Source organism: Mobula hypostoma, chromosome 11 (assembly GCF_963921235.1).
Source record: "Mobula hypostoma chromosome 11, sMobHyp1.1, whole genome shotgun sequence".
In the NCBI taxonomy this organism is placed as follows: domain Eukaryota; kingdom Metazoa; phylum Chordata; class Chondrichthyes; order Myliobatiformes; family Myliobatidae; genus Mobula; species Mobula hypostoma.
The window spans coordinates 73,624,397-73,652,175 of NC_086107.1; the positions used below are offsets into that span (position 1 = coordinate 73,624,397).

The following is a 27,779-nucleotide window of genomic DNA, read 5'->3' on the forward strand; positions in this document are numbered from 1 at the left end:
TTGGAAGATGGTGAATGTCATGCAACTGTTCTAAAAAGGATGTAGGCAAATTGCACATAACTATAGGCCAGTTAGTTTAATATCTGTAGTTGAGAAAATGCTTGAAGCTATCCTTAAGAAGTAATAGCAAGGCATCTGGAAAGAAATGGATCCATCATGAAGATACAGCATGGATTCAGAAAAGGCAGGTCCTGTTTAACAAACTTACTGGAGTCCTTTGAGGATAGAACGAGCACAGTGGATAGAGGGGAACAGATGGATGTTATTTACTTGGATTTCCAGAAGGCATTTGATAAGGTGCCAAATAAAAGACTGATACATAAGATAAGGATGCATAGAGTTGGGGGTGATGTATTAGCACGGATAGAGGATTGGTTAACTAATTGAAAGCAGTGAGTTGGGATACATGGGTATTACTCTAGTTGGCAATCAGTGGTGAGTGGTGTGCCACATGGGTCAGTGCTGGGCCCACAACTGTTCATGAAATACATTAACGATCTGGAAGAGGGGACCAAGTGTAGTGTTTGTTGATGACCCTAAATTGAGTGGAAAAGAAAGTTATGCTGAAGATATGGAGTGTCTGCATAGAGATATAGATGGATTAAGTGAGTGGGGAAGGGTCTAGCAGATGGAGTACAATCTTGGTAAATGTGAGGTCATTCATTTTGGAAGGAAAAATGGAAGATCAGATATTATTTAGGTGGTAAAAGATTTGTGCATACTGGTGTACAGAAGGACTTGGGAGTACTTGTGCATGAATCACAAAAGGTTGGTTTTCAGGTACAGCAGGCCATCAAGAAGGCAACTGGAATGTCGGCCTTCATTGCCAGAGGGATTAAAGGCAGATAAATCCCCAGGGCCAGATGGTCTGCATCCCAGAGTGCTTAAGGAAGTAGCCCAAGAAATAGTGGATGCATTAGTGATAATTTTTCAAAATTCTTTAGATTCTGGATTAGTTCCTGAGGATTGGAGGGTGGCTAATGTAACACCACTTTTTAAAAAAGGAGGGAGAGAGAAACCGCGGAATTATAGACCAGTTAGCCTAGAGTTATGCTAGAGTCAGTTATCAAAGATGTGATAACAGCACATTTGGAAAGCGGTGAAATCATCGGACAAAGTCAGCATGGGTTTGTGAAAGGAAAAGCACATCTGACGAATCTCATAGAATTTTTTGAGGATGTAACTAGTGGAGTGGATAGGGGAGAACCAGTGGATGTGGTATATTTGGATTTTCAAAAGGCTTTTGACAAGGTCCCACACAGGAGATTAGTGTGCAAACTTAAAGCACACGGTATTGGGGGTATGGTATTGATGTGGATAGAGAATTGGTTGGCAGACAGGAAGCAAAGAGTGGGAATAAATGGGACCTTTACAGAATGGCAGGCAGTGACTAGTGGGGTACTGCAAGGCTCAGTGCTGGGATCCCAGTTGTTTACAAAATATATTAATGACTTGGATGAGGGAATTAAATGCAGCATCTCCAAGTTTGCGGATGACATGAAGCTGGGCGGCAGTGTTAGCTGTGAGGAGGATGCTAAGAGGATGCAGGGTGACTTGGATAGGTTGGGTGAGTGGGCAAATTCATGGCAGATGCAATTTAATGTGGATAAATGTGAGGTTATCCACTTTGGTGGCAAGAACAGGAAAACAGATTATTATCTGAATGGTGGCCGATTAGGAAAAGGGGAGGTGCAACAAGACCTGGGTGTCATTGTACACCAGTCATTGAAAGTGGGCATGCAGGTACAGCAGGCGGTGAAAAAGGCGAATGGTATGCTGGCATTCATAGAAAGAGGATTTGAGTATAGGAGCAGGGAGGTTCTACTGCAGTTATACAAGGCCTTGGTGAGACCACTCCTGGAGTATTGTGTGCAGTTTTGGTCCCCTAATCTGAGGAAAGACATTCCTGCCATAGAGGGAGTACAAAGAAGGTTCACCAGATTGATTCCTGGGACGGCAGGACTTTCATATGAAGAAAGACTGGATTGACTAGGCTTATACTCGCTGGAATTTAGAAGATTGAGGGGATCTTATTGAAACGTATAAAATTCTAAAGGGATTGGACAGGCTCGATGCAGGAAGATTGTTCCCAATGTTGGGGAAGTCCAGAACGAGGGGAGGATAAAGGGGAAGCCCTTTAGGACCAAGATGATGAAAAACTTCTTCATACAGAGAGTGGTGAATCTGTGGAATTCTCTGCCACAGGAAACAGTTGAGGCCAGTTCATTGGCTATATTTAAGAGGGAGTTGGATATGGCCCTTGTGGCTAAAGGGATCAGGGGGTATGGAGGGAAGGCAGGTACAGGGTTCTGAGCTGGATGATCAGCCATGATCATACTGAATGGCGGTGCAGGCTCGAAGGGCCGAATGGCCTACTCCTGCACCTATTTTCTATGTTTCTATGTTAATAGTAGGGAGGTTATGCTGCAACTGTACAGGGTACTGGTGAGGCCACTCCTGGAGTATTGAGTACAGTTCACTTGAGGAAGGATTTACTGGCTTTGGAGGCGGTGCAGAGGAGGTTCACCAGGTTGATTCCAGAGATGAGGGTGTTAGACTATGAGGAGAGATTGAGTCGCCTGGGACTGTACACACTGGAATTCAGAAAAATGGGAGATCTTATAGAAACATATAAAATTATGAAAGGGATAGATAAGATAAAGGCAGGAATGTTGTTTCCACTGGTGGGACTAGAATTAGGGGACATAGCCTCAAGATTCAGGAGAGTAGATTTAGGACAGAGATGAGGAGAAACTGCTTTTCCCTGATAGTGGTGAATCTGTAGAATTCTCTGCTCAGTGAAACAGTGGAGGCTACCTCAGTAAATATATTTAACACAAGGTTGGATAGATTTTTGCATCGTAGGGGAATTAAGGGGAAAAGGCAGATAGGTGGAGATGAGTACATGTCAGATCAGCCATGATCTTATTGAATGGCGGAGCAGGCACAGTGGGCCACGTGGCCTACCTCTGCTCCTATTTCTTATGTTCTTAGAGGTCTGGTACGCAGTTTGAGATTCAAAATTGGAGAAGGGCCAATTCTGATGGTATCAGAAATGATCTGCCAAGTGTGGATTGGGACAGACTGTTTTCTGGCAAAGGTAGACTTGGTAAGAGGGAGGCCTTCAAGTGAGATTTTTAGAGTACAAAGCTTGTATGTACCTGTCAGAATAAAAGGTAAAGATAACAAGTGTAGGGAACTTTGGTTTTCAAGAGATATTGAGGCCCTGGTTAAGAGAAAAAGAGATGCATCGCAGGTATGGGCAAGTAGAAAAAGAAGATGTTTATGGAGAACAAGAAATGCAGGAATATACTTAAGGCAGAAATCAGGATGGCTAAAAGAAGGCATGAAATTGCACGAGCAGACAAGATGAAGAAGAACCCTGAGAGGTTCTACATGAATGGTAAGACCACAAGGAGGGAAAACCAGAATGGTAATCCATGTGTGGAGCAAAACGGACAGAAATCTCAAATGCGTTCTTTGCATCTGTATTTACTCAGGAGAGTGATACAGTGTCTATAGAAGTGAGGCAAAGTGGCATCAACTTCATGGACCCTGTACAGATTATAGAAGAGGAGGTGTACTCTGACCCTATGGGAGGCAAGTGCAGAAACTGCTGGGGCGCTAGCAGAGATATTTAAAACTCTTCAATGACAGGAGAGATACCAGAGGATTGGAGGATAGCGAATGTTGTTCCACTGTTTAAAAAAGGCTCTAAACAGAAACCAGAAAATTATGGGCCTATAGGCCAGTGAGTCTGATATCAACTGTGGGAAACTGTGGGAACATTGAATCACAGTGGATTTAATTTGGCTTTTTTTGACACTGATCAACAGAAAATAAGTTTCTTCAAATTGATCTAAATTTATTACAATTATTAAACACAAAATAGTTGCATAATTACTCACCCCCTTCAAGTCAGTATTTAGTTGATGCCCCTTTGACAGCAATTACAGCCTTGAGTCTGTGTGGATAGGTTTCTATCAGCTTTGCACATCTGGACACTGCAATTTCCGCCCCCCCCCCCACATTCTTCTTTACAAGGTCATACAAGCTCTGTCAGATTGCATGGGGATCGTGAGTGAACAGCCCTTTTCAAGTACAATCGCAAATTCTTAATTGGACCAAGGGTTGGACTCCGACTTGGCCACTCCAGGACATTAGCTTTGTTGTTTTTAATCCATTCCTGTGTGGCTTTGGCTTTATGCTTGGGGTTATTGTCTTGATGGAAAACAGATCTTTTCCAAGTCGCAGTTCTCTTGTAGACTGCATCGGGTTTTCCTCCAGGATTTCCCTGTATTTTGCTGTATTTCATTTCACAAGCCTTCCAGAACCTGCTGCAGACACCACCATGCTTCACAGTAGGGATGGTGTGTTTTGATGCTTATGCCAAACATAACATTTAATTTGGTGGCCAAAAAGCTCAGTTTTGGTTTCATTAGACCACAGAACCTTCTTCCAGTTGATTTCAGAGTCTCACATGTGCCTTCTAGCAAACTCTAGCTAAAATTTCATTTGAGGTTTTTTTAACAGTGGCCTACTCTTTGCCACTCTCCCATAAAGTTGCGACTGGTGAAGCATCTGGGCAACAGTTGTTGTATGTGCAGTCTCTCAGCCACTGAAGCTTGTAACTCCTCTAGGGTTGTTATAGGTCTCTTGGTGGCCTCCCCTAATCGTCTCCTTTCTGTATGGTCACGCAGATTTACAGCTGTTCCATATTCTTTCCAATTTTTGATGATTGACTTAACTGGGGACATTCAGTGACTTGGAAATTTTCTTGTATCCATCTCCTGACTTGTGCTTTTCAATAAACTTTTTGTGGAATGCCTGGAGTGCTCTTTTGTCTTCACGGTGTAGTTTTTGCCAGGATACTGACTCACCAGCAGTTGGACCTTCCAAATACAGGTGTATTTTTACTACAATCAATTGAGACACCTTGACTGCATACAGGTCTCCAAAAACTGATCTCCCATTTAATTAGTTCTAAAAGTAATTGGCTGCACTGGTATTGATTGGTGTTAAGGGGGGGGGGGCGGGTGAATACTTATGCAATCAATTATTTTGTGTTTTATAATTTGTAATTATTTAGATCACTTCGTTAGAGATCTGTTTTCACTTTGACACGAAAGAGTCTTTTTCTGTTGATCAGTATTAAAAAAGTCAAATTAAATCCACTGTGATTCAATTCTGTAAAACAAAGCATGAAAACTTCCGGGGGGCGGGGGGGGGGGTGAATACTTTTCCTAGACTCTGTATATTCTTACTGTAATGTTATAATGTGTTGCATAATTGATATTAAACCTGATTTTGATTCGGAATCCTCTCCTATCAGATTCTTCCTTCTGCAGCCCTTTACATTTCCCACTCACCTGGCTTCACCTATCACCTACTAGTCTGCCCTCCTTCTCCTTTTCCCTTCCTTTCCAGTCCTGATGGAGAGTCACAGCCCAAAACATCAACTGTTTGTTTATTTCTATAGATGCTGCCTGACCTGCTGAGATCCTCCAGCATTTTTGTATGTATTGCTCCAGTTTTCTAGCAATTGCAGAATCTCTTGTGTTTCTGTTAGTATTTTATGTGTGTTTCTTTGCTAATTTAGGAGCTGAGCCATGGAATTTCACATCTTGGCTCTACCATTTCCATTGCAACCATCTTTTCTGATGTCTATGCTGGCACAAACTAATCAATAATCTTTTTGTGGAGTTGCTTGGAGTGTTCTTTTGTCTTCATGGTGTAGTTTTTGCCAGAATACTGACACACCAGCAGTTGGTCCTTCCAGATACAGATGTATTTTTACTACAAACCATTGAAACACTGTGACTGCACACAGGTGATTGCCATTTAACTAATTATGTGACTGATAAAACCAATTGGCTGCACCAGTGATGATTTGACGTGTCATATTGAAGGCAGTGAATACTTATACAATCAATTATTTTGTGTTTTATTTTTGTAACTAATTTAGATCACTTTGTTTTAACTTTGACACTTTTTCTGTTTACCAGTGTCAAAAAAAGCCAAATTAAATCCACTGTGATTCAATGTCACAAAACAATAAAACATGAAAACTTCCAAGGTGGGGGGGGGTTGAATAATTTTTATAGGCACTGTCTATCAATGATCTGGATGATAATGTGGTAACTGAATCAGTAAATTTGTGGATGACACCAAGATTGGGGGTGTAGTGGACAGTGAGGAAGGCTATCATGGCTTGCAGTGGGATCTGCATCAGCTGGAAAAATGAGCTGAAAAATAGTAGATGGAATTTAATGCAGACAAGTGCAAAGTTTTGCGCTTTGGTAGGATCAACCAGGGTAAGTTTTACGCAGTGAACAGTAGAGCACTGAGGAGTGTGGTAGAACAAAGGTTCTGAGAATACTGGTCTATAATTTGTTCAACGTGGTGTCACATGTAGACAGAGTTGTAAAGAAAGCTTTTGGCACATTGACCTTCATAAATCAATGTATTGCGTACAGAAGATGGGATGTTATGTTGAAATTTTATAACACGTTGACATTGGTGAGGCCTAATGTGAAGTAATGTGTGCAGTTTTGGTCACTTACCTACAGGAAAACTATAACTAATGTCTAAAGAGTGCAGAGAAAACATACAAGGATATTCAACCACAAACAAGAGAAAATCTACAGATGATGGAAATCCAAGCTATATACACAAACTGCTGGAGGCTATGGAAAAGAGTATAGTCGACATTTTAAGCCGAGACCCTTCAGCAGGAATTCTTCATTATGTGTCCTGACGAAGGCTTTCGGCCCGAAACGTCAGCTGTACTCAGTCCATAGTTGCTGCCTGACCTGTTGAGTTCCTCCAGCAAATGTGTGTGTTACAAGGATGTTGCTGGGTCTGGAGGTCCTGACTTACAAGGAAAGATTGAATAGGTTAGGACTGTATTCTCTAGAACTTAAAAGATTGAGAGAAGATTTGATAGAGGTATACACAATTGAGGGGTATTGATAGGGTAGATGCAAAAGTTTTTTTCCACTGAAATTGGGTGGGAGTACAACCAGAGGTCATAGGTTAAGGGTGAAAGGTGAGATATTTAGGGGGAATATGAGGAAAAACTTCACGCAGTAGGTCGTGAGAATATGGAATGAGCTGCCAGCCACGTGGTCCATGCGAGCTCTATTTCAATGTTTGAGAAGTTTGGATAGGTACTCGGATAGTATGGATATAGAGAGCTATGGACCCAGTGCAAGCCAATGGGAGTAGGCAATTTCAATGGTTTCGGCAAGAACGAGATGGGCTGTACTTCTCTATAGTAAACCTCACTTTGATTGTTATGAAACATGAGTTTCATGTGGGTGCAGAAAGCAGCACCAAAGTTATTGTTGATGTAGCAAAGAAAGAGGTGGGGAGCGGTGTCAAATTAAGTTTGGAACATGGACTGCTCAGTACTTAAAGAGAAGGCAGGCATTGTTGGGGCTCGTGTGCATCTCTGGCTATAACTTTGTCTGAAGAAGGTGAGAGGAGCCAAAAGAGATGTTTAGTTCAAATTCTGTTTGATGGAGGAGGCTGCCAGTAGAGGGGAATGTGAACTGGAGCTGAGAGCACATGGAGTCCTTCATTAACCAACTTATACTTCAAACAGGTTGTTCTCCCCACACAACCCTTCAGCAACTGTCATCCAACTAACTATAACTTTGCCTCCATAGATGCTGCTTTACCTGCTGAACTCTTAAAGCAAAACACATAAAATGCTGAAGGAACTCAGCAGGCCAGGCAGCATCTATGGAAAAAAGTACAGTTGAGCTTTTCTTCTGCCGTCTCTGTTTCCGAGCCTACTTCTTCAGCAAGGACTCCCCACCCCACACCGATGACCCTTTCTCCGGTCTTCAACACTTCTCTCTCCAATTCGAACCTATCCCTTCTGAACACTTCACTCTCCACTTCGTCCACGCTAATCCTAACCTCACCATCAAACCCACAGATAAAGGGGACTGACCCCTACCTTACTGAGGCCCAGCGACAACTCTCAGACACCTCATCTTACTTACTCCTGGAACAGGATCCCACCAAGGAACACCAGGCCATTGTCTCCCACACCATCACCAACCTTATTGACTCTGGGGATCTCCCATCCACCACTACCAACCTTATAATTTCCGCACCCTGCATCTCCCATTTCTACCTCTTACCCAAGGTCCACAAATCCACTTGTCCAGGTTGACCCATTGTTTCAACTTGTTCCTGCCCCACTGAACTCGTATCTGCGTACCTCAACTCTGTCTTATCCCCCCTAGATCAGTCTTTTCCTATCTACATCAGTGACACTTCACACACTCTGAATCTTTTCAATGACACCTCCATCCCCCACCAGGAAGGCCTCAAAGCTCTCCATTCTTTGTGGTCACCAGACCCAACCAGGTCCCCTCCACCACCACTGTCTTCCATCTAGCAGAACTTGTCCTCACTCTTAATAATTTCTCCTTTAGCTCCCTACTTTCTTCAAACAAAAACATTCTGCCTTTTTGTTGGCTATGTAGAAGAGTCTGTGTTCCAAGCTAACACTGGTGTCTGTCCCCCACTTTTACTATGCTACATCGACGACTGCATTGGTGCTGCTTCCTGCACCCATGCCGAGCTCATTAACTTCATTAACTTTGCTTCCAACTTCCACCCTACCCTTAAATTTACCTAGTCCATTTCCAACATCTCTCTCCCCTTTCTTGATCTCACTCTCTCTATCTCTGGAGACAGCTTATCTACTGATATCTATTATAAACCTACAGACTCTCACAGCTATGTGGACTATACCTCTTCCCAGCCTGTTACTTGTAAAAACGCTATCCCCTTCTCTCAATTCCTCTGTCTCTGCTGCACTTGCTCTCAGAATGAGGCTTTTCATTCTAGAACAAAGGAGATGTCCTCCTTTATCAATGAAAAAGGTTTCCCTTCCTTCACCATCAACACTGCTCTCAACCACATCTCTTCTATTTCACTCATGTCTGCCCTTATCCCATCCTCTTGCCACCCTATCAGGGATAGGGTTTCTCTTGTCCTTCAGGGCCCCAGATAGTTTTTCCAGGGGAGGTGACTCTTCACTTGTGAGTCTGTTGGGGTCATATACAGTGTCCGGTGCTCCTGATATGGCCTCCTGTATATCGGTGAGACCTAACATAGATTGGGAGACCACTTCGCCGAGCACCTACACTCCATCCGCCAGAAGCGGAATCTCCCAGTTGCCACCCATTTTAATTCCATTTCCTATTTGCATTCTGATACGTCTATCAATGGCCTCCTCTACTGTAAAGATGAAACCACACTCAGGTTGGAGAAACAACACCTTATATTCCGTCTGGCTAGCCTCCAACCTGATAGCATGAACATCGATTTCTCAAACTTCTGGTAATGCCCCACCCCCCTCCCCCGCCCCACCACCTCCTTCACCATTCCCCATCCCCTTTCTCTCTCTCACCTCATCTCCTTGCCTATCCATCTCATCCCTCTGATGCTCCTCCCCACTTTTCTTTCTTCCATGGCTTTCTGTTCTCTCCTATTGGACTCCCCCTTCTCCAGCCCTGTATCTCTTTCACCAATCAACTTCTTAGCTCTTTACTTCATGGCTCCCCCTCTCTTCTTTCAGGTGTCACATATCACCTTGTGTTTCTCTCTGCCCTCTCCCACCTTTTAAATCTACTCCTCATCTTTTTTTTCCAGTCCTGCTGAAGGGTCTCGGCCTGAAACGTTGACTGTACTCTTTTCCATAGATGTTGCCTGGCCTGCTGAGTTTCTCCAGTGTATTTTGCTTGTGTTGCTTAGGTTTCCAGCATCTGCCAATTTTCTCTTGTTTGTGAGCTCTTAAAGTAGTGGGTTTTTGTGCTAGATTCTGGTGTCTGTAGTCTGCGTTACGGTAAGTGCAGCAACAACGATTGGGAAACTGCATTTATCACAGGCCTTGTGAGCGTGGAGCTATGAGGGTTATTGAAGGTCTGCACTGATTTATGGGTTCCCAGTGAGCACTTTTCCTAATAATCAGACAGGCTCCTCCCAGAGTCTATCCTGGATCTATAGGTTGAAAACAGATTTACAGGCACTGGACAGTAGGTGTTTCAGTGGGATCCATGGCACACTCTATTTAAAGTGTTGGAGCTGAGCCAGGGCTGTAAGGAGTACATGATGGAGCAGTGAACAGTTTTAACTTCCACCCTCTGACTTGGGCTCATTGTGAGACTGTTTTCCAATCCTTACACTGTCAGTGGCAGTAACTGAATCTCCCTACAGCCACTGCTAGCTGAGAGGTGGTGGTGAGTACAATAGGGATGGGGTAATCCAGGAAGGGGTCAGCACGGGGGCTGGTGCATGGACAGAGAGAAATTCGAGTGCTGGATGGATGGAAGAGATCGGTGTTAGTGTCAGGACTGTTGTCTCATATAACATTAGTGACTGCCTGGGAGCAGCTCAAAGCTTCTGTGCTTCTAAGCACTCTGGCTCAATTTCAACAGACAGTCAAAGGGAGACCTTTATAAGCTCCTCTGGCTGGCTGATGATTTTCCGACGTGGACCGGTCTCCCTAACATGAATGTGAGCTTTGGAACAGATGAGCTCATGTAACTTACCATGTACAATAATCACGGCAGCCGAGCTTACAAACGTCTGTTCTGAGCCATGAGCCTTCCAGCCTTGGGCTGTGTGCTGACGCATAGGCCTGGCCACTCACCGAAGTGGCTTTTTGCCCAAGTCCATTTCGAGCAGCTTGGGAATGTTTAGCATGCTGAATGCTGACTTAGCCGTGTAGTAGATTCCCTGACTGTTTCTGATACTGCCTGGATCCCCCTTCCCCCACCTTCCAGGACTTTCTCAACTTCATTTCTCAGAGCCTGTGAGTGAAGTGCAGTAAAGGATTGAGAGAACACACTGGTATCTACCTCTAGGCAACAGTGCTATGTTCTCAGCTAATGTTAGTGCAGAGGAGGGCTGGAATCACCAAATCCACGAGGCACAGATGAAGAGTTTGCCACTTCACAGGAGTTCTTATTCCAGATTCAGATTTATTTATCACATGAATATCAAAATGTATAATCAACAATGTCACTTGTGTTAACAACCAATACAGCCAAGGATGTAATTGGGGCAGCCTGCAAGTGTTGCCACACCTTCGGGCACCAATGTAGGATATCCATCAGGCCCAGCAGGACAAGACAGAATACAACAAAACAGAACAACAGCAAAACAACTCCCATTCCTCACACCCATCCACGCACACACACAGTCCTCTGACCCTAGGACAGGCCATCTTTAGTCTCCAGAGGACTCATGGATTCGCAGACATTGGGCCTTCAACTTCTCCAGTGGACTTGCAGAACTTCATAGTCTTGGCTCCAGCGTGCGGCCTTGACTTCTGGACTTGCCATTGACCTCTGGGCTTCAATCTGGACTTCCGATTGACCTTCTGACTTTAATCTTCAGTACTGACCCTGGACTTGCTAATGATGACAAATGAGGAAAGATGTAAAGATGAAGCCACACTCAGGTTGGAGGAACAACACCTTATTTTCCGTCTGGGTAGCCTCCAACCTGATGGCATTAACATCGACTTCTCTAACTTCTGCTAATACCCCACTTCCCCCTCGTACCCCATCCGTTATTTATTTTTATACACACATTCTTTCTCTCTCTCTCTCCTTTTTCTCCCTTTGTCCCTCTGACTATACCCCATGCCCATCCTCTGGGTTTCCCCCCGGCCTTGTCTTTCTCCCCGGATCCAGGACGAGGGAGATGTCTTCCTTTTTTAAAGAAAGGGACTTCCCTTCCTCCACTATCAACTCTGCTCTCAAAGGCATCTCCCCCATTTCACGCACATCTGCTCTCACTCCATCCTCCCGCCACCCCACTAGGAATAGTGTTCCCCTGGTCCTCACCTACCACCCCACCAGCCTCCGGGTCCAACATATTATTCTCCGTAACTTCCACCACCTCCAACGGGATCCCACCACTAAGCACATCTTTCCCTCTCCCCCTCTCTCTGCATTCCACAGGGATCGCTCCCTACGCGACTCCCTTGTCCATTCGTCCCCCCCATCCCTCCCCACTGATCTCCCTCCTGGCACTTATCCGTGTAAGTGGAACAAGTGCTACACATGCCCTTACACTTCCTCCCTTACCACCATTCAGGGCCCCAAACAGTCCTTCCAGGTGAGGCGAAACTTCACCTGTGAGTCGGCTGGGGCGATACACTGCGTCCGGTGCTCCCGATGTGGCCTTCAATATATTGGCGAGACCCGACGCAGACTGGGAGACCGCTTTGCTGAACATCTACGCTCTGTCCGCCAGAGAAAGCAGGATCTCCCAGTGGCCACACATTTTAATTCCACATCCCATTCCCATTCTGACATGTCTATCTAAGGCCTCCTCTACTGTAAAGATGAAACCACACTCAGGTTGGAGGAACAACACCTTATATTCCGTCTGGGTAGCCTCTTACCTGATGGCATGAACATCGACTTCTCTAACTTCCGCTAACGCCCCACCTCCCCCTCGTACCCCTTCCGTTATTTATTTTTATGCACACATTCTTTCTCTCCCTCTCCTTTTTCTCCCTCTGTCCCTCTGACTATACCCCTTGCCCATCCTCTGGGTCCCCCCCCCGCCGTCTTTCTTCCCGGACCTCCTGTCCCATGATCCTCTCGTATCCCTTTTGCCTATCACCTGTCCAGCTCTTGGCTCCATCCCTCCCTCTCCTGTCTTCTCCTATCATTTTGGATCTCCCCCTCCCCCTCCCACTTTCAAATCTGTTACTCACTCTTCCTTCAGTTAGTCCTGACGAAGGGTCTCGGCCTGAAACGTCGACTGCACCTCTTCCTACAGATGCTGCCTGGCCTGTTGCGTTCCCCAGCAACTTTGATGTGTGTTGCTTGACAAATGAGGACCCGGACTTCAGGGCTTGAACTCTGCACTCGCAGATGATGGGACCTGAATACTAGGCCTGGAACTCTGGTCTTGCTGCTTCATGTGCCTGGGGATTCACTGTCTCTCGTGCCTCCTGCTCACATGGAACCTGATCTCAGAAGCAGCCGATGACTCACTGACCTGGGGGAGCACTTGCTCTTGTCCTTACTGGTCGGCTGGCCCAACCTCTGACCACATCCACATCACTTGCCTTGGAACTTAGACTCCAGCCTGTCCTCTAATTCCTCCATATCCCCTGTCTCGAGTCCTAATTTCCCCCTCTGTCCCCAAAGCCATCCCTACAAGCCTTAAAAAAGAAACAAAGACAACTAATTTTGAGCTATGACTATGACAGAAACCTCATCTTGGCACTGTTTTAACCAAAAGATTATTTGTAAGGATGCCCTGTGCCTTATGATTAAAAATCAACAGGGATTAAAGAAGGGAAGATTTCCAGCAGGAGGGAAAACCCACTCATTTTTCTTATTTATTCTGAAGTTCTCAGGACTTATTCCAGGCAGTAATGAACTATTCTTCACAACATTCTGAGAGTGCTTTTATTTCTGAACTTGGTCCCAACCCTGCAGAATGTCTTTGAGACCAATTCCCCATGGAGTGCCTTGTCTGAGCTACACATGATCTTAAGGGTAGAGGGGTTTGGTGGTACGGGGATGCAATGGAAGTAATGCAGAAAGTAAATTACTGGAGTAACTCTTTGCCTGTATCCCCAGGCAAAAGATTATCTGATACTTATGATCCATCACAAATGTAGGCAGACAATGCAACCCTTCCCTTTTCACTATTTTTGTTATGCAGGTGTAAGCCTCAGGCTCGCTCAGCTAGTGTTTGTCCAGGGGAAGTGGCCTTCATCCCCACCAAACTGAGTAACCAAGTTTGTGTGGATGCCGTGTAATGTACCCCAGTACTGACCCACAATTCAAAAATCAGACAGTACACAATAAACGATAAAATGATTACACTTTATAAAACTTACGGTGACTATGTGGTTAGTAGAGAAACAAAACAGAAAAGAAAAAGGGCCTCTTTATTTGGTTTTAAACAGTCTGTGCACAAATAAATTCATTGGAGCTCACGGAACCAGGTCTCCTTTCCACCAACCGATCTCCTCCGAACTCCGTCGCCCCTCGGCTGGGACCACTCCGGGTGGTCTACCAGAGCGCTCCACGTGCGTCCTTCCTCTTCTCCTCTCCTCGACGAAAAGACCACGAACCAGCTCGGTTCCCAGACATACAAGATAGAATAACATGTTCCCCCATTGGTTAGGTCCCAGTTATCTGTAGTTATAACCCAAACATCGCAGCCATAGAAAAACCCATTACCTCAGCAGTTAGCATTACAGAGAAGCCATTTTATCAGCCTGAGCAGTTAGCATAGTTAGCATTACAGAGAACCCCCTTACACTACCCCCCCACCAAATTTAGTCATGCCCTCATGACATTAAGATAATTTGCCAACCCTTCCCGCAAAACACGGAGCCCGATCCAAGTGCAAAAAGCAGTGACATAGCTCCCCAGAACAGTAGCGATCACACCCTGTTCCCCTGGCACTACATTGCCAACCTATCTGCGGGGTTCCTAATTCTCTGAGACCTCCGTACCTCCTCTCGTAACTCTTCCAGCTCAGACACTATTGGGCACACTTTGGCTTACCTGGCGAAACCTCCCGCGATCTATCACTCAGGCCCCTCTGCAACTCGGAGCCCTCTGTCTTGTGTTCAGGCCCCACCTCCTCTCCTTCAGTGTCCTGCTGTACCCCAGGATGCCCACCAATGGCCCCCACCGACTCACCTGACTCAGTGGGAGAAGTCTCTTCCTCCATCAAAGGGGAGTTAGCGAACGGCAGTGTGTACCACACATCTGAATCTTCATCCTCCGAATCAGTATTCCTTTCAGGGGCTGGGCCCGGCCCAGTCTCTTCCGCGGTGTGCTCCTCCCTCGTCCTGTGGTTCCTCAGAGTCGTCGTACTCAGTGTAGGCTCTCGGTTTACTTGCACCTCTTGTCCCAGGGGCAATAGGTGGTTCCGATGGAGAATCTTGACAGGCCTCTTCCCCTCCCCTGGTCTCACCCGGAAAACCGGTAGGTTTGGCATCCGACTCTCCACCTCATAAGGTGTGACTGCCCAGCAGTCATCCAACGTGCTTTCCAGATAGTCCCAAATTCCTTATGAGGACTTGGTCTCCCGGTAGTAGTTGGGTGAACTTCACTTTCTGATCATACCTCCTCTTATTTCCCTGATTCTGTTTGGCAGCTGCCACCCCAGCCAGCTCGTACGCCCTTTTCAGCTCTTTTCTCATGTCAGACACATACTTCAGATAATGCTTTGGTGGTATGTTTACCCGCGTCAGTCCCAAAACAAAGGTCAGTGGGCAAGCTGGCCTTGCACCCAAACATCAGATAATAGGGCGAGTACCCAGTAGTGTCACTTCATGTGCAGTTGTAACAGTGAACCAGATGCCCAATATGTTGACTCCACCTGCTCTTGCTGATCTCTAGGGTCCCAAGCATGTCTAGCAGGGTCTGATTAAACCTCTCAGGCTGGGGATCCCCCTGCGGGTGATAGGGCGTGGTCCTCGATTTCTCAACTCCAAGCATGCCCAATAACTCATAGATGAGTCTACTCTTGAAGTCCTGTCCCTGGTCACTATGTATCCGCCTGGGAAGGCTGTAATGAACAAAACACTTCTCCCGTAACACTTTTGCCACCATAGGCGCCTGCTGGTCCTTGGTAGGAAAAGCCTGAGCATACCTAGTGTAGTGGTCCGTGATGACTAAGACATTCGCTGTGTTGCTGGCATCAGGTTCTGTGGACAGGAGATCCATACACACCAGGTCCAGGGGCCCTGCACTCTGCAAGGGCTACCTGTGCAGGCAGTGACTTCTGCCATATGCAGTGAATGCACGACTTGCAGTACTTTTCTACCTCCGACTTCATTCGGGGCCAGTAATACCGGTCTCTGAGCAATCCATAGGTCTTTTCCACCCCCAAATGTCCAGACTCATCATGAAGTGACCTCAACACAATTCTCCAATACTTCTCAGGCAGGACCAGCTGGCAACGCCGAGGTCGGTCTAGGGGTGACGTGACCTGGTATAAGATTTGGTTCTTCAACTGAGGCCATTCTTTCAGTAGTGAAGGCACCGAAACGTGTTTCGTCTTCTCCACCTGAGCCATATCCCCCTTTTTAACCGCGTACCAAATAGTGCCAATGCCCAGGTCATCTTGCTGAGCAGCTGCCACTTCCCCAGAACTCAATTCAGGCAACTGCTTGGTCTTCAGAGCAGTCAGGTTACAGTAAATGGGGGCAGAGTGTCATCAGAAACCCTCAGTTGATTCACTGCTTGATCCGGCCTCACCTTGTCCTCGGCCTTCGCGGCGATCACAAACTGACCCATGGCCTTCATCCCAGGCGCAAGAACACTCTCCCACTCCTCATCCTCGTCCCTGTCCAATCCCTCATGCACCCATCGGGACAAAACATCTGCATCGATGTTCCGGCTCCCCGGCCGGCACTTCAGGCTGAAGACATATACGGACAACGCTGCCAACCACCAATGGACTGTGGTATCCAGTTTCGGTGAGTTCAGGATATAAGTGAGAGGATTGTTATCCGTCATCACCTCAAACGGGGCCACGTAGAGATAGTCACTCAGCCTATCCACCATCGCCCATTTCAACACCAGGAATTCCAACTTGTGATTGGGATAGTTTCTCTCAGAGTGCGACAAACTCTGGCTGACAGCTGCCACAGGCCTCAACCCGGTGCCCTGATCCTGATACAGGATGCCCCTCGCCCCTCTCGGCTGGCATCAGTGTGTAGAACATACGGCAATTGGGGGTCTGCAAAAGTCAGCACCTCCTTCAGCGATTGAAAAGCCTCCTCACATTTTGCATCCCACTTTTGTCCATAGGGCTCCGAAGGGTTTAGATATCCCCAACCTCCCGTCCTTTTTTCCCTTTCTTCCCCGAGGGAGGGTAACCACACAGAAGCTGGTTCAAGGGGTGACTCACTTTTGCGTAGCCCTTCACGGATCTCCGATAATACCCACAGGACCCCAGGAATGAGCGCAGAGCACTCACAGTCTGGGGCTGCAGCCCCATGGTCACCGGTTCTATCTTAGCCGGGTCTGTAGCCACTCCTTCTCATGAGATTATATACCCGACATAACTGACAGACGTCTTGCAGAACTGGCACTTGTCCAGGGAAAGTTTTAACCCTTCCTCCTTCAGTCGCCCTAGCACCTTCAGTAACCTTGCCTCACGTTCTTCCAAGGTGGGCCCAAATACTATCAAGTCATCCAAATATACCAGCACTTCAAGCAAGATCATATCCCCCACCGTCTTCTCCATGACCCTCTGGAAGGTGGCAGGGGCTCCCAATATGCCTTGGGGCATCCGTTCGAACTGGAAGAATCCCAGGGGACGTATAAATGCCGTCTTCTCTTTATCGGCCTCACTCATCGGGATCTGATAATATCCACTCCTCAAGTCCAGCACACTGAACCACTTTGCCCCACTCAAACAGGCCAGTGCGTTTTCAACCCTCAGGACTGTATACTGGTCAGGGACGGTGCTCCTGTTCAGGGTCCTGTAGTCCACACACACACACACGTACCTTCCCACTTTTCTTCCGAGCCACTACCATTGGGGACGTATAGGGGCTTCGGGACTCTGTGATAATCCCAGCTTCCTTCAACTTGCGCAAGTGCTGCCACACGTCTTCCACGTCTGCAGGGGCCAGTCGCCGCGGCCTCTCCCTAAACGGGGTGTCCTCAGACACCCAGATAGTGTGCTGAGTGCTCTTGGAACAACCCACATCAAACTCGCCAAGGGAAAAGACACCTTCCAACTTCAACATCTTCTCCACCAGCCTCTGTTTCCAACCCGGCGGCACAGGAGAGTCCCGAAAGTTAAAGGCCTCAGCAGTCAGCTTTTCCCTTTTTTCCAATAGTTTCTCCCCAGTGGGCCTCATGGGGGCGCTAGACATCACCGTCACTGGGAACAAGTGCGCCAGGGCATCCCTCTCTTAAAGGTGCGCTCTCTTCGTAGTGTTCCTGACAATCATAGCCATTCTGCTCACCTGTACCACTGAAAGCCTCTGCAACTCGGGTCTCACCAGCACCCCAGCTGGCCCTACGGTACTCTCGCCACTTCCCCTGGCTGTATCACCTTAGGCTTCGACTGGGTGCACAACACAGTCCCTCGTTTAAATTCAGTATCCGGCCCACTGCGGCCACGCACTTCCTCAAATGCAGCTCGAAACACTGGGTGTACAGATAGGGTCCCAAAAAGCTCTCCCCCGCCTTCTCCTTACAGGCCCCCATGAGCCTTCGTACAAGAGGGATGCTGGTCCCCACCAGAATGGAAACGCTGCCTGTCTCAACCGGATCCGGACGAACCAGCACCAATGTCTCAAGAACTTCAGACACTCCCATACTGACCTCCAAAAACTCCAATCTCACTGACAAATAACTATCGTATGGGTAATCACCAACACTGATACCCCAAATCTCCAGTGCATTGAATGGGCTCAAGGGCAAATGCTTCAGATATTGACGGTAGAATGAATGGTACAGTAACGTGACCTGTGACTCCGTGTCGAGTATGGCTTTAGCATAGATTCACTCTATCCGTAGCGACACGCTGGATCGGGGTCCCACTAATCCATCAGGAATAGGGTCTTTTGCTTTCAGGAGTTCCTTGGTACATTGCTGGGAACGTGTTCCCCCAGAGACACCAGGCCGTTCACTCACTGGGTCTCCACTAAGTTTCCCGACACCTCTCCCTGCTTGGATACCCGGGGGCTCGCTCTCCGAGGGGCTTCGTGCGGCTCACATTCCCACCGGAAGTGTCCCTCTTCCCCAGTTATAGCACATGCGACCAGCCGCTCACGTTCCCGCCGGAAGTGTCCCTCTTCCCCAGTTATAGCACACGCGACCAGCCGCTCACGTTCCCGCCGGAAGTGTCCCTCTTCCCCAGTTATAGCACACGCGACCAGCCGCTCACGTTCCCGCCGGAAGTGTCCCTCTTCCCCAGTTATAGCACACGCGACCAGCCGCTCACGTTCCCGCCGGAAGTGTCCCTCTTCCCCAGTTATAGCACACGCGACCAGCCGTTCACGTTCCCGCCGGAAGTGTCCCTCTTCCCCAGTTATAGCACACGCGACCAGCCGCTCACGTTCCCGCCGGAAGTGTCCCTCTTCCCCAGTTATAGCACACGCGACCAGCCGCTCACGTTCCCGCCGGAAGTGTCCCTCTTCCCCAGTTATAGCACACGCGACCAGCCGCTCACATTCCCGCCGGAAGTGTCCCTCTTTCCCACAGTTATAGCACACGCGACTAGCCGCTCACATTCCCGCCGGAAGTGTCCCTCTTTCCCACAGTTATAGCACACGCGACCAGCCGCTCACATTCCCGCCGGAAGTGTCCCTCATTCCCACAGTTATAGCACACGCGACCAGCCGCTCACATTCCCGCCGGAAGTGTCCCTCTTCCCCAGTTATAGCACACGCGACCAGCCGCTCACATTCCCGCCGGAAGTGTCCCTCTTCCCCAGTTATAGCACACGCGACCAGCCGCTCACATTCTCTCCGGAAGTGTCCCTCTTCCCCAGTTATAGCACACGCGACCAGCCGCTCACATTCCCGCCGGAAGTGTCCCTCTTCCCCAGTTATAGCACACGCGACCAGCCGCTCACATTCTCTCCGGAAGTGTCCCTCTTCCCCACAGTTATAGCACACGCGACCAGCGGCTCACATTCTCTCCGGAAGTGTCCCTCTTTCCCACAGTTATAGCACACGCGACCAGCCGCTCACATTCCTGCCGGAAGTGTCCCTCTTCCCCAGTTATAGCACACGCGACCAGCCGCTCACATTCCCGCCGGAAGTGTCCCTCTTCCCCAGTTATAGCACACGCGACCAGCTGCTCACATTCTTTCCGGAAGTGTCCCTCTTCCCCACAGTTATAGCACACGCGACCAGCCGCTCACATTCTCTCCGGAAGTGTCCCTCTTTCCCACAGTTATAGCACACGCGACCAGCGGCTCACATTCCTGCCGGAAGTGTCCCTCTTCCCCAGTTATAGCACACGCGACCAGCCGCTCACATTCCCGCCGGAAGTGTCCCTCTTTCCCACAGTTATAGCACACGCGACCAGCCGCTCACATTCCCGCCGGAAGTGTCCCTCTTTCCCACAGTTATAGCACACGCGACCAGCCGCTCACATTCCCGCCGGAAGTGTCCCTCTTCCCCAGTTATAGCACACGCGACCAGCCGCTCACATTCCCGCCGGAAGTGTCCCTCTTCCCCAGTTATAGCACACGCGACCAGCCGCTCACATTCTCTCCGGAAGTGTCCCTCTTCCCCAGTTATAGCACACGCGACCAGCCGCTCACATTCCCGCCGGAAGTGTCCCTCTTCCCCAGTTATAGCACACGCGACCAGCCGCTCACATTCTCTCCGGAAGTGTCCCTCTTCCCCACAGTTATAGCACACGCGACCAGCGGCTCACATTCTCTCCGGAAGTGTCCCTCTTTCCCACAGTTATAGCACACGCGACCAGCCGCTCACATTCCTGCCGGAAGTGTCCCTCTTCCCCAGTTATAGCACACGCGACCAGCCGCTCACATTCCCGCCGGAAGTGTCCCTCTTCCCCAGTTATAGCACACGCGACCAGCCGCTCACATTCTCTCCGGAAGTGTCCCTCTTCCCCAGTTATAGCACACGCGACCAGCCGCTCACATTCCCGCCGGAAGTGTCCCTCTTCCCCAGTTATAGCACACGCGACCAGCCGCTCACATTCTCTCCGGAAGTGTCCCTCTTCCCCAGTTATAGCACACGCGACCAGCCGCTCACATTCTCTCCGGAAGTGTCCCTCTTCCCCAGTTATAGCACACGCGACCAGCCGCTCACATTCCCGCCGGAAGTGTCCCTCTTCCCCAGTTATAGCACACGCGACCAGCCGCTCACATTCCCGCCGGAAGTGTCCCTCTTCCCCACAGTTATAGCACACGCGACCAGCGGCTCACATTCTCTCCGGAAGTGTCCCTCTTTCCCACAGTTATAGCACACGCGACCAGCGGCTCACATTCCTGCCGGAAGTGTCCCTCTTCCCCAGTTATAGCACACGCGACCAGCCGCTCACATTCCCGCCGGAAGTGTCCCTCTTCCCCAGTTATAGCACACGCGACCAGCCGCTCACATTCTCTCCGGAAGTGTCCCTCTTCCCCAGTTATAGCACACGCGACCAGCCGCTCACATTCTCTCCGGAAGTGTCCCTCTTCCCCAGTTATAGCACACGCGACCAGCCGCTCACATTCTCTCCGGAAGTGTCCCTCTTCCCCAGTTATAGCACACGCGACCAGCCGCTCACATTCTCTCCGGAAGTGTCCCTCTTTCCCACAGTTATAGCACACGCGACCAGCGGCTCACATTCCTGCCGGAAGTGTCCCTCTTCCCCAGTTATAGCACACGCGACGAGCCGCTCACATTCTCTCCGGAAGTGTCCCTCTTCCCCAGTTATAGCACACGCTACCAGTCGCCCCTCCTCTCGCGGAACGCCCGCCACCCGCAGCCCTCTGTGCGGTCTGTCCCCTAAGGGGGGGAGGGCTCCTCCTTACCAGTCCTATCATACGAAGGGTCCACACCTACCCTGAACCCCCTTGACCTCTCAGTTCTCAGCTCTGCCACCACCTCCCAGGTGGAGCTGGCTCAGATCCCTTCACCACAAGGGGCTACAACTGAGGACTGCACCCTGCTGACAGAGTCCTTCCGCAGGACCAACGCCTTCTCATCCCTCTGCACCCCTCTGATCAGCTGAACGAATGATGGAGGGGCCGCATTTTATAGGACTACCGGAGATTCCAAACAATCTCGTCCTCAGCCTGGGCGCCCCTAGTTACCTGGTCCGTCCTTAACTGATCCACCTCCTCAGCCCGAATGATGCTCCCCCCCCCCACCTCCAGTGCTGCAGCCCATTGAGCTGTCTCTCTGGCTGGAAAAGGTATGCGGAGAGCTTCTCACCCTTCTCCAGACCCATGTTTTGAAACCTCCCCGAGGAGCTCCCAGGAACTCCTGGTCAACCCAAGGTATCCAGATACTCAGCAAGGGAGGCCAAGGGCTGGTTAACCTTCGCACCTTGTACTACCTCAGCTGCCACCACCCCCCCCCCGCAAACTTTCAACCAATCTCTGTGGCTTTTCGTCATCCGAGCACTGCCACTCACCTAACAACTGTGAGGTTTGCTCCACCCACGTCTCATAATCCTCTTCACCTTTGGGGGTGGGTGTTATTCCGGAGAAAATTCTTAGCTTCTGGCAGGGCCCCTCTGCTTTTCTCGCCAGGGAGGTAATGGCAGATGTCAACTCAGAGCCCTCACCTTTCGCTGGGGGACGGGAACTAATCAAACTTTCCAAATCTGACCACTCTTTCCCCTCATCCCTCAGTAACAAGAGAAATTGTTCCCTCAAATCTCCGCCCCTAGCTGCCAGCAACTCAGCTCGCTGAGCTCCAGCCTCTCCCTCCCTGACAGTTTGCACACGCCTCTGCTAGGTCACCAATAAACTCTGGTAGCTCCACCCTCCCCCCCTCACCCCCGTACATCCATCCCCATACCTTATGAAGTCTCTTTATCATACTTTCGTGATACGATTTCAACTTTGCTAACAGCTTTAACCATACTCAAAAATTGAAGAAACACTAACCTCTACTCCACTCAACATGCGTGCATTACTCACTGGCAGGCCTACAGCTGCACATCAGCGCTCGAACTCAGCTGCATCCATAATAACAGTAATTTAAACAGGATGCTCATACAGCATCCAATAGGATTGAATCCCGGACGAGCCCCCAAATGTAAGCCTCAGGCTCACTCAGCTCGTGTTTGTCCAGGGGAAGCAGCTTTCAGCCCCGCCAAACTGAGTAATCAAATTTCTGTGGATGCCGTGTAATGTACCCCAGTATAGACCCACAATTCAAAAATCAGACTACACAATAAGCAATAAAATGATTACACTTTATAAATCTTTCGGTGACTATGTGGTTAGTAGAGAAACAAAATAGAAAAGAAAAAGGGCCACTTTATTTGGTTTTAAACAGTCTGTGCACAAGTAAATTTGTTGGAGCTCACGGAACCAGGTCTCCTTTCCACCAACCGATCTCCTCCGAACTCCGTCAACCCTTGGCTGGGACCACTCCTGGTGGTCTACCAGAGCGCTCCACGTGCGTCCTTTCTCTTCTACTCTTCTCAACGAAAAGACCGCGAACCAGCTTGTTTCCCAGACATACAAGATAGAATAACATGTCCCCCCATTGGTTAGTTCCCTGTTATCTGTAGTTATAATCCAAACATGGCAGCTACAGAAAAACCCATTACCTCAGCAGTTAGCATTACAGAGAAGCCATTTTATCAGCCTGAGCAGTTAGCATAGTTAACATTACAGAGAACCCCCTTACACAGGCAAAACGAGAGTTAGGGAACTAGGGCAGGAATGTGAGGTTAATGATAAATCATTATCCTAATAAACTGAGGGGCAGAGCTGAATGGTGTACTCATTATTCCTTAGGTGTGATGACCTTTTGCAGTCAGCTGTGTTCACATACCAGTGGAGAGAGGGGAGTTGTTGGACAGTGCATGTGGATGCTGTTGTAAACTGAAAACAGCTCATCACCTTCTGAATTTGTTTTGGTTCCAGAAGGCATCAGAGACTGCATTTCTCCCCTTTCCCCCCTGACCCTTCCCCATACCTTATGAAGTCGTTGGCTGTGAATAGCATAGAGCTCCAGGGCACACTGCCAGCCTCACACCCAGCAGTATCTCACACTGGAAAACATTCGATCCATGGAGTCAGCTCAGGCTGACACTAAGAAAGCAGTACAGAGGCTCTCCGCTGTACGAATTGTAGTAAAAAAAAAAGGGCATTGGATTAACACAGAAGGAATAGGAAGAGGCCATATGGCCCCTTATGCCCACACTACCATTCAATAATAATGAGATTTAACTTTTACTTCAGTGCCACATTCCTGAGCTAATCCTGTTTTCGTTCATCTCCTTAAAATCTAGAAGTCTTTCAATCTCTGTCATCAATATACTTAGTGATTGAGCCTCCCATGAAATTCCAGATCCTGAATTCCAAAGATCCATTACCCAGTAGGATATGACATTTATTGTCTTAATTCCCTATTTTGAGGATGCGATTTCTAATTCTGGATATTCCAGGCAGGGAAATTTCAACTCTGCATCTTCTTTTTATCCCTGATAAGAATATTATACTTTACAAGTTAATCACCTCTCATTCTTCTAAACTCACAATGATAATTGGATAATTGGAGTGAAGACCATGGGAATTTCTGAAGGAGTGCTGGACTATCAGAGAAGCAGTCCTGAAAGAGCACTAATCTGTTGGAGGTGAGGTGATGAGATGTTGACATTGTTGGAGTAACTGTGCTGGGAAATATGGCCTGTTGGAAGGGTCAGTGTTGGAAGCACGTCACTGAAGTAACATTCAGAGGGATATGTTTGAGGGAGTACTGTACTGCTGGAGGGACAGTGCTGAGGGAACGGTCACTTTTGGAGTGACAATACTGAGAGAGTGTTGGATTGACAGAAGGGCAATGCTGAAGCAGTGTTGGATGGTTGAGGAGGTGGAGCTGAAAGACTGCTGGACTGCTGAGGGATGGTATTCAATGAATGCAGGATTGTCAGAACAGGAGTACTAAGAGAGCACAGGATAGTTCAAAAACCAGTGCTTGGAGCATCCTGAGCTGATAGAGTGGCAGAACTGAGGGAGTATGGGAGTGTGGGTCGGCAGTGCTGAATTATTGCTGGACTGAGGAAGCTCTGCATTACTACAGGGGCACCGTCGAAGGCATGCTAGACTGATAAAGGAACAGTGCTGCAGGAGGGCTGGACTGTCAAAGGAATACTACTGAGGGCACATTGGACTGTTGGGGAGTGCAGTGCGGAACTGTTATGTTGGAGATGCTGAGGGTGTGCTAATGGAGGGTGGTATTGATAGAAGGATATTATTAAGAGTGTGAGCACTGCTGAGGGACTCACTTTTCCCCTCCCCTCCCCGTTGTTTTTCTGAAATGTGATGAAGTTGCAGCAACAATGAGATTGCAGAGGGGAGGAGTTGTTACTGGGCTGTCTCTTCAGCTTGTACCAATTCACCCCTGTGTTTAAATTGTTGAAGTCTGCTTTCAGTCTGAATTGACGTTTTCTGTTTGCAGGCATATGAATCACTTCACTTGCAGAACAGATTCCGTGCCCTACGTCAGCTGAGGTTGTCCATCACACTCTCTCCTTTCACGAGCATCGATTCCTACCACTTCCAGACCTCCCTACAAGAAGGACGAGAGAATTTATGGCTCTCTCTTTCATCAGCAGCAAATGGATCTCAGGTATATCCTGGGTTTATTTACAGCAGCGTCTTTGCTCCATTAAATGTGTTGTTCTGCCTGGTCATTGTTATCTTTCCATGCAGTTAACTTCAGCTCACTGGCTGAAGTTCACATTTCAGCAATAAAGCTCCATCTATTTGTCAGGTGGTGCTTTGAATATCTGGAGGTCAACGTGAGTGCGCCACCAAGTTTTAGGATTGCTGGTAGGAAATAGAAAGATCATTTTGGGGAGCGTTCAGAGTCTTTATTCCAGTGATGAAAAGGAAACTCTACCCTATAGCCATCCCATTCCTCAAACTCCCTTTTGAGTTGTTTTTTGTTTTTGCTTTTGTTAAAACAATTAAAATGTTATCCATCCTGTCAGAGTGAACTCCAACCCCTGCCCAAAGATTTCAAAAGACTTCCAAGGAATACCACATGCTCCCTCATCTGAGCACAAAACCCAGCCTCAGAAAAGAGAGGTAGTAAGCATGGATAAATTCTCTGACAACCCACCCACTGCCTCGACCTGTGAATGGCCATCTTAGGTATGCCCAATATTTAACTATCAAGGAGATCCTCCTGGCCAACCCTCTCTGCATCAGGTGATCATGAATCTGGAACTGAAGTGAAGCCACAAGCTGATGAGCAACTCTTTCAAATACTCCGACTAAAACCTCCTACATTCCACAGGCACATCCAGTGTGCAGGAATTATAAGCAGCCTAGGAATCTGTGACCCTGTTTAAAATCCTGTTGCATAAGCTTGATTGCTCTCTCGCTGAAGTTCTCAATGTAAAGGGGATGACTTCTACATAAAGAGCCCTCAAATGGACCCACCTCTCACCACAATGTGTCTGGGTAGCAGACAAGGGCAAGGGGCTGCTATGATAAAATGCAGGCAGGAGGATGTAGCCTTGGAATTCCTCAGCATTGACTCCAGATTCGAGGAGTTCATTTATGACAAGAGGCCAAACAAGGGGAAAGAATACTCCTTCTGATTACCAGCTGTCATCTTCTCTTAGCTGACAAATCAGTGCTTCATTTTGTTCAACAACACTGGGAAGAAGCAAAATGTATTCGGGGGACTTCAGTGAGCTGAGTGGGGAAAGTCCTGAAGGTTACAATGCCATTTTGGGTTTGTCGCAGGTAGTGAGTGAACTAATAAATCCCACTTGACTTTGTCCTCAGCACCTAGCAGTGATAGATATGGCAGCTCAAAACTGGTCATCCACGAGGTATTATGGACTGCCAGTAGAGGCAGTGAAGTACACCATCACAAACTGTAACCTCGTGACTCAGTGTTTCTCCTCCCACCCACCCACCAACTCTACTATTACCATTGAGCCAAGAATGATTCCTGTTTCGATAGGCAGCAGTACTAGGCATACTTAAAACTGAGATTCTAACCTGATGAAGGCAGGGTCACGGGCATGCTCATCAGTATAAAAGCAGCAATAGATCAAAGCCTGGCAATCTTTCCACACCTAATCTTTAGTCAAAGATTCAAAGGTTCGTTTATTATCAAGGCATGCATCTGTATACAACTCTGAAATTTGTATTCTCCAGATAGCCGTAAAACAGAGAAAGAACATGAAAGTAATTCCAAGAGAAACATCACCCCCACTCGTATAAAAAAGAACGGCATCCTGATCATCAACTGCCCCCCAAACACCCTCCCTGCACAAAAGGGAGCAGGAACACCGACCCCCAAAACAACCTGCCCGCCCAGCTCAATGAACATCAACCCCCAAACACCCTCCCCTCACACAACAAAGTGGAAAAGGAATGGGCGATTTAAAAAAAAACAGAATATCAAAACCATAGTCTGAAAAATAGTCCAATCCATAACTGCGGAACCACGATACCGTCCTACAATATCACCCACATTCATCGAAAGAAAGGGACACCACACGAGGCAGAGAGGCCTACCCGCCTGCCACAGCAAGCCACACGGTGATAGGCCGCTCACAGGCTCCTTCCCGCCTGCCACAGCAAGCCACACGGTGATAGGCTGCTCACAGACTCCTTCCCGCCTGCCACAGCAAGCCACACGGTGATAGGCCGCTCACAGACTCCTTCCCGCCTGCCACAGCAAGCCACACGGTGATAGGCCGCTCACAGACTCCTTCCCGCCTGCCACAGCAAGCCACACGGTGATAGGCCGCTCACAGACTCCTTCCCGCCTGCCACAGCAAGCCACAAGGTGATAGGCTGCTTGCAGACTCCTTCCCGCCTGCCACAGCAAGCCACACGGTGATAGGCCGCTCACAGACTCCTTCCCGCCTGCCACAGCAAGCCACACGGTGATAGGCTGCTTGCAGACTCCTTCCCGCCCGCCACAGCAAGCCACACGGTGATAGGCTGCTCACAGACTCCTTCCCGCCTGCCACAGCAAGCCACACGGTGATAGGCTGCTCACAGACTCCTTCCCGCCCGCCACAGCAAGCCACACGGTGATAGGCTGCTCACAGACTCCTTCC

General features: G+C 48.4%; 1 protein-coding gene across 1 annotated transcript in view; it reads left to right on the top strand.

The window, feature by feature from the left end:
• The window catches only part of si:ch211-236l14.4 (SITS-binding protein), a 187,794-nt gene that overhangs the window by 91,210 nt on the left and 68,805 nt on the right, over positions 1 to 27,779 (top strand). Inside the window, exon 5 of the mRNA XM_063062262.1 lies at positions 25,148 to 25,318. Coding sequence (XP_062918332.1) covers positions 25,148 to 25,318 — 171 coding nt within the window. The remainder of the gene's footprint in view (positions 1 to 25,147; positions 25,319 to 27,779) is intronic.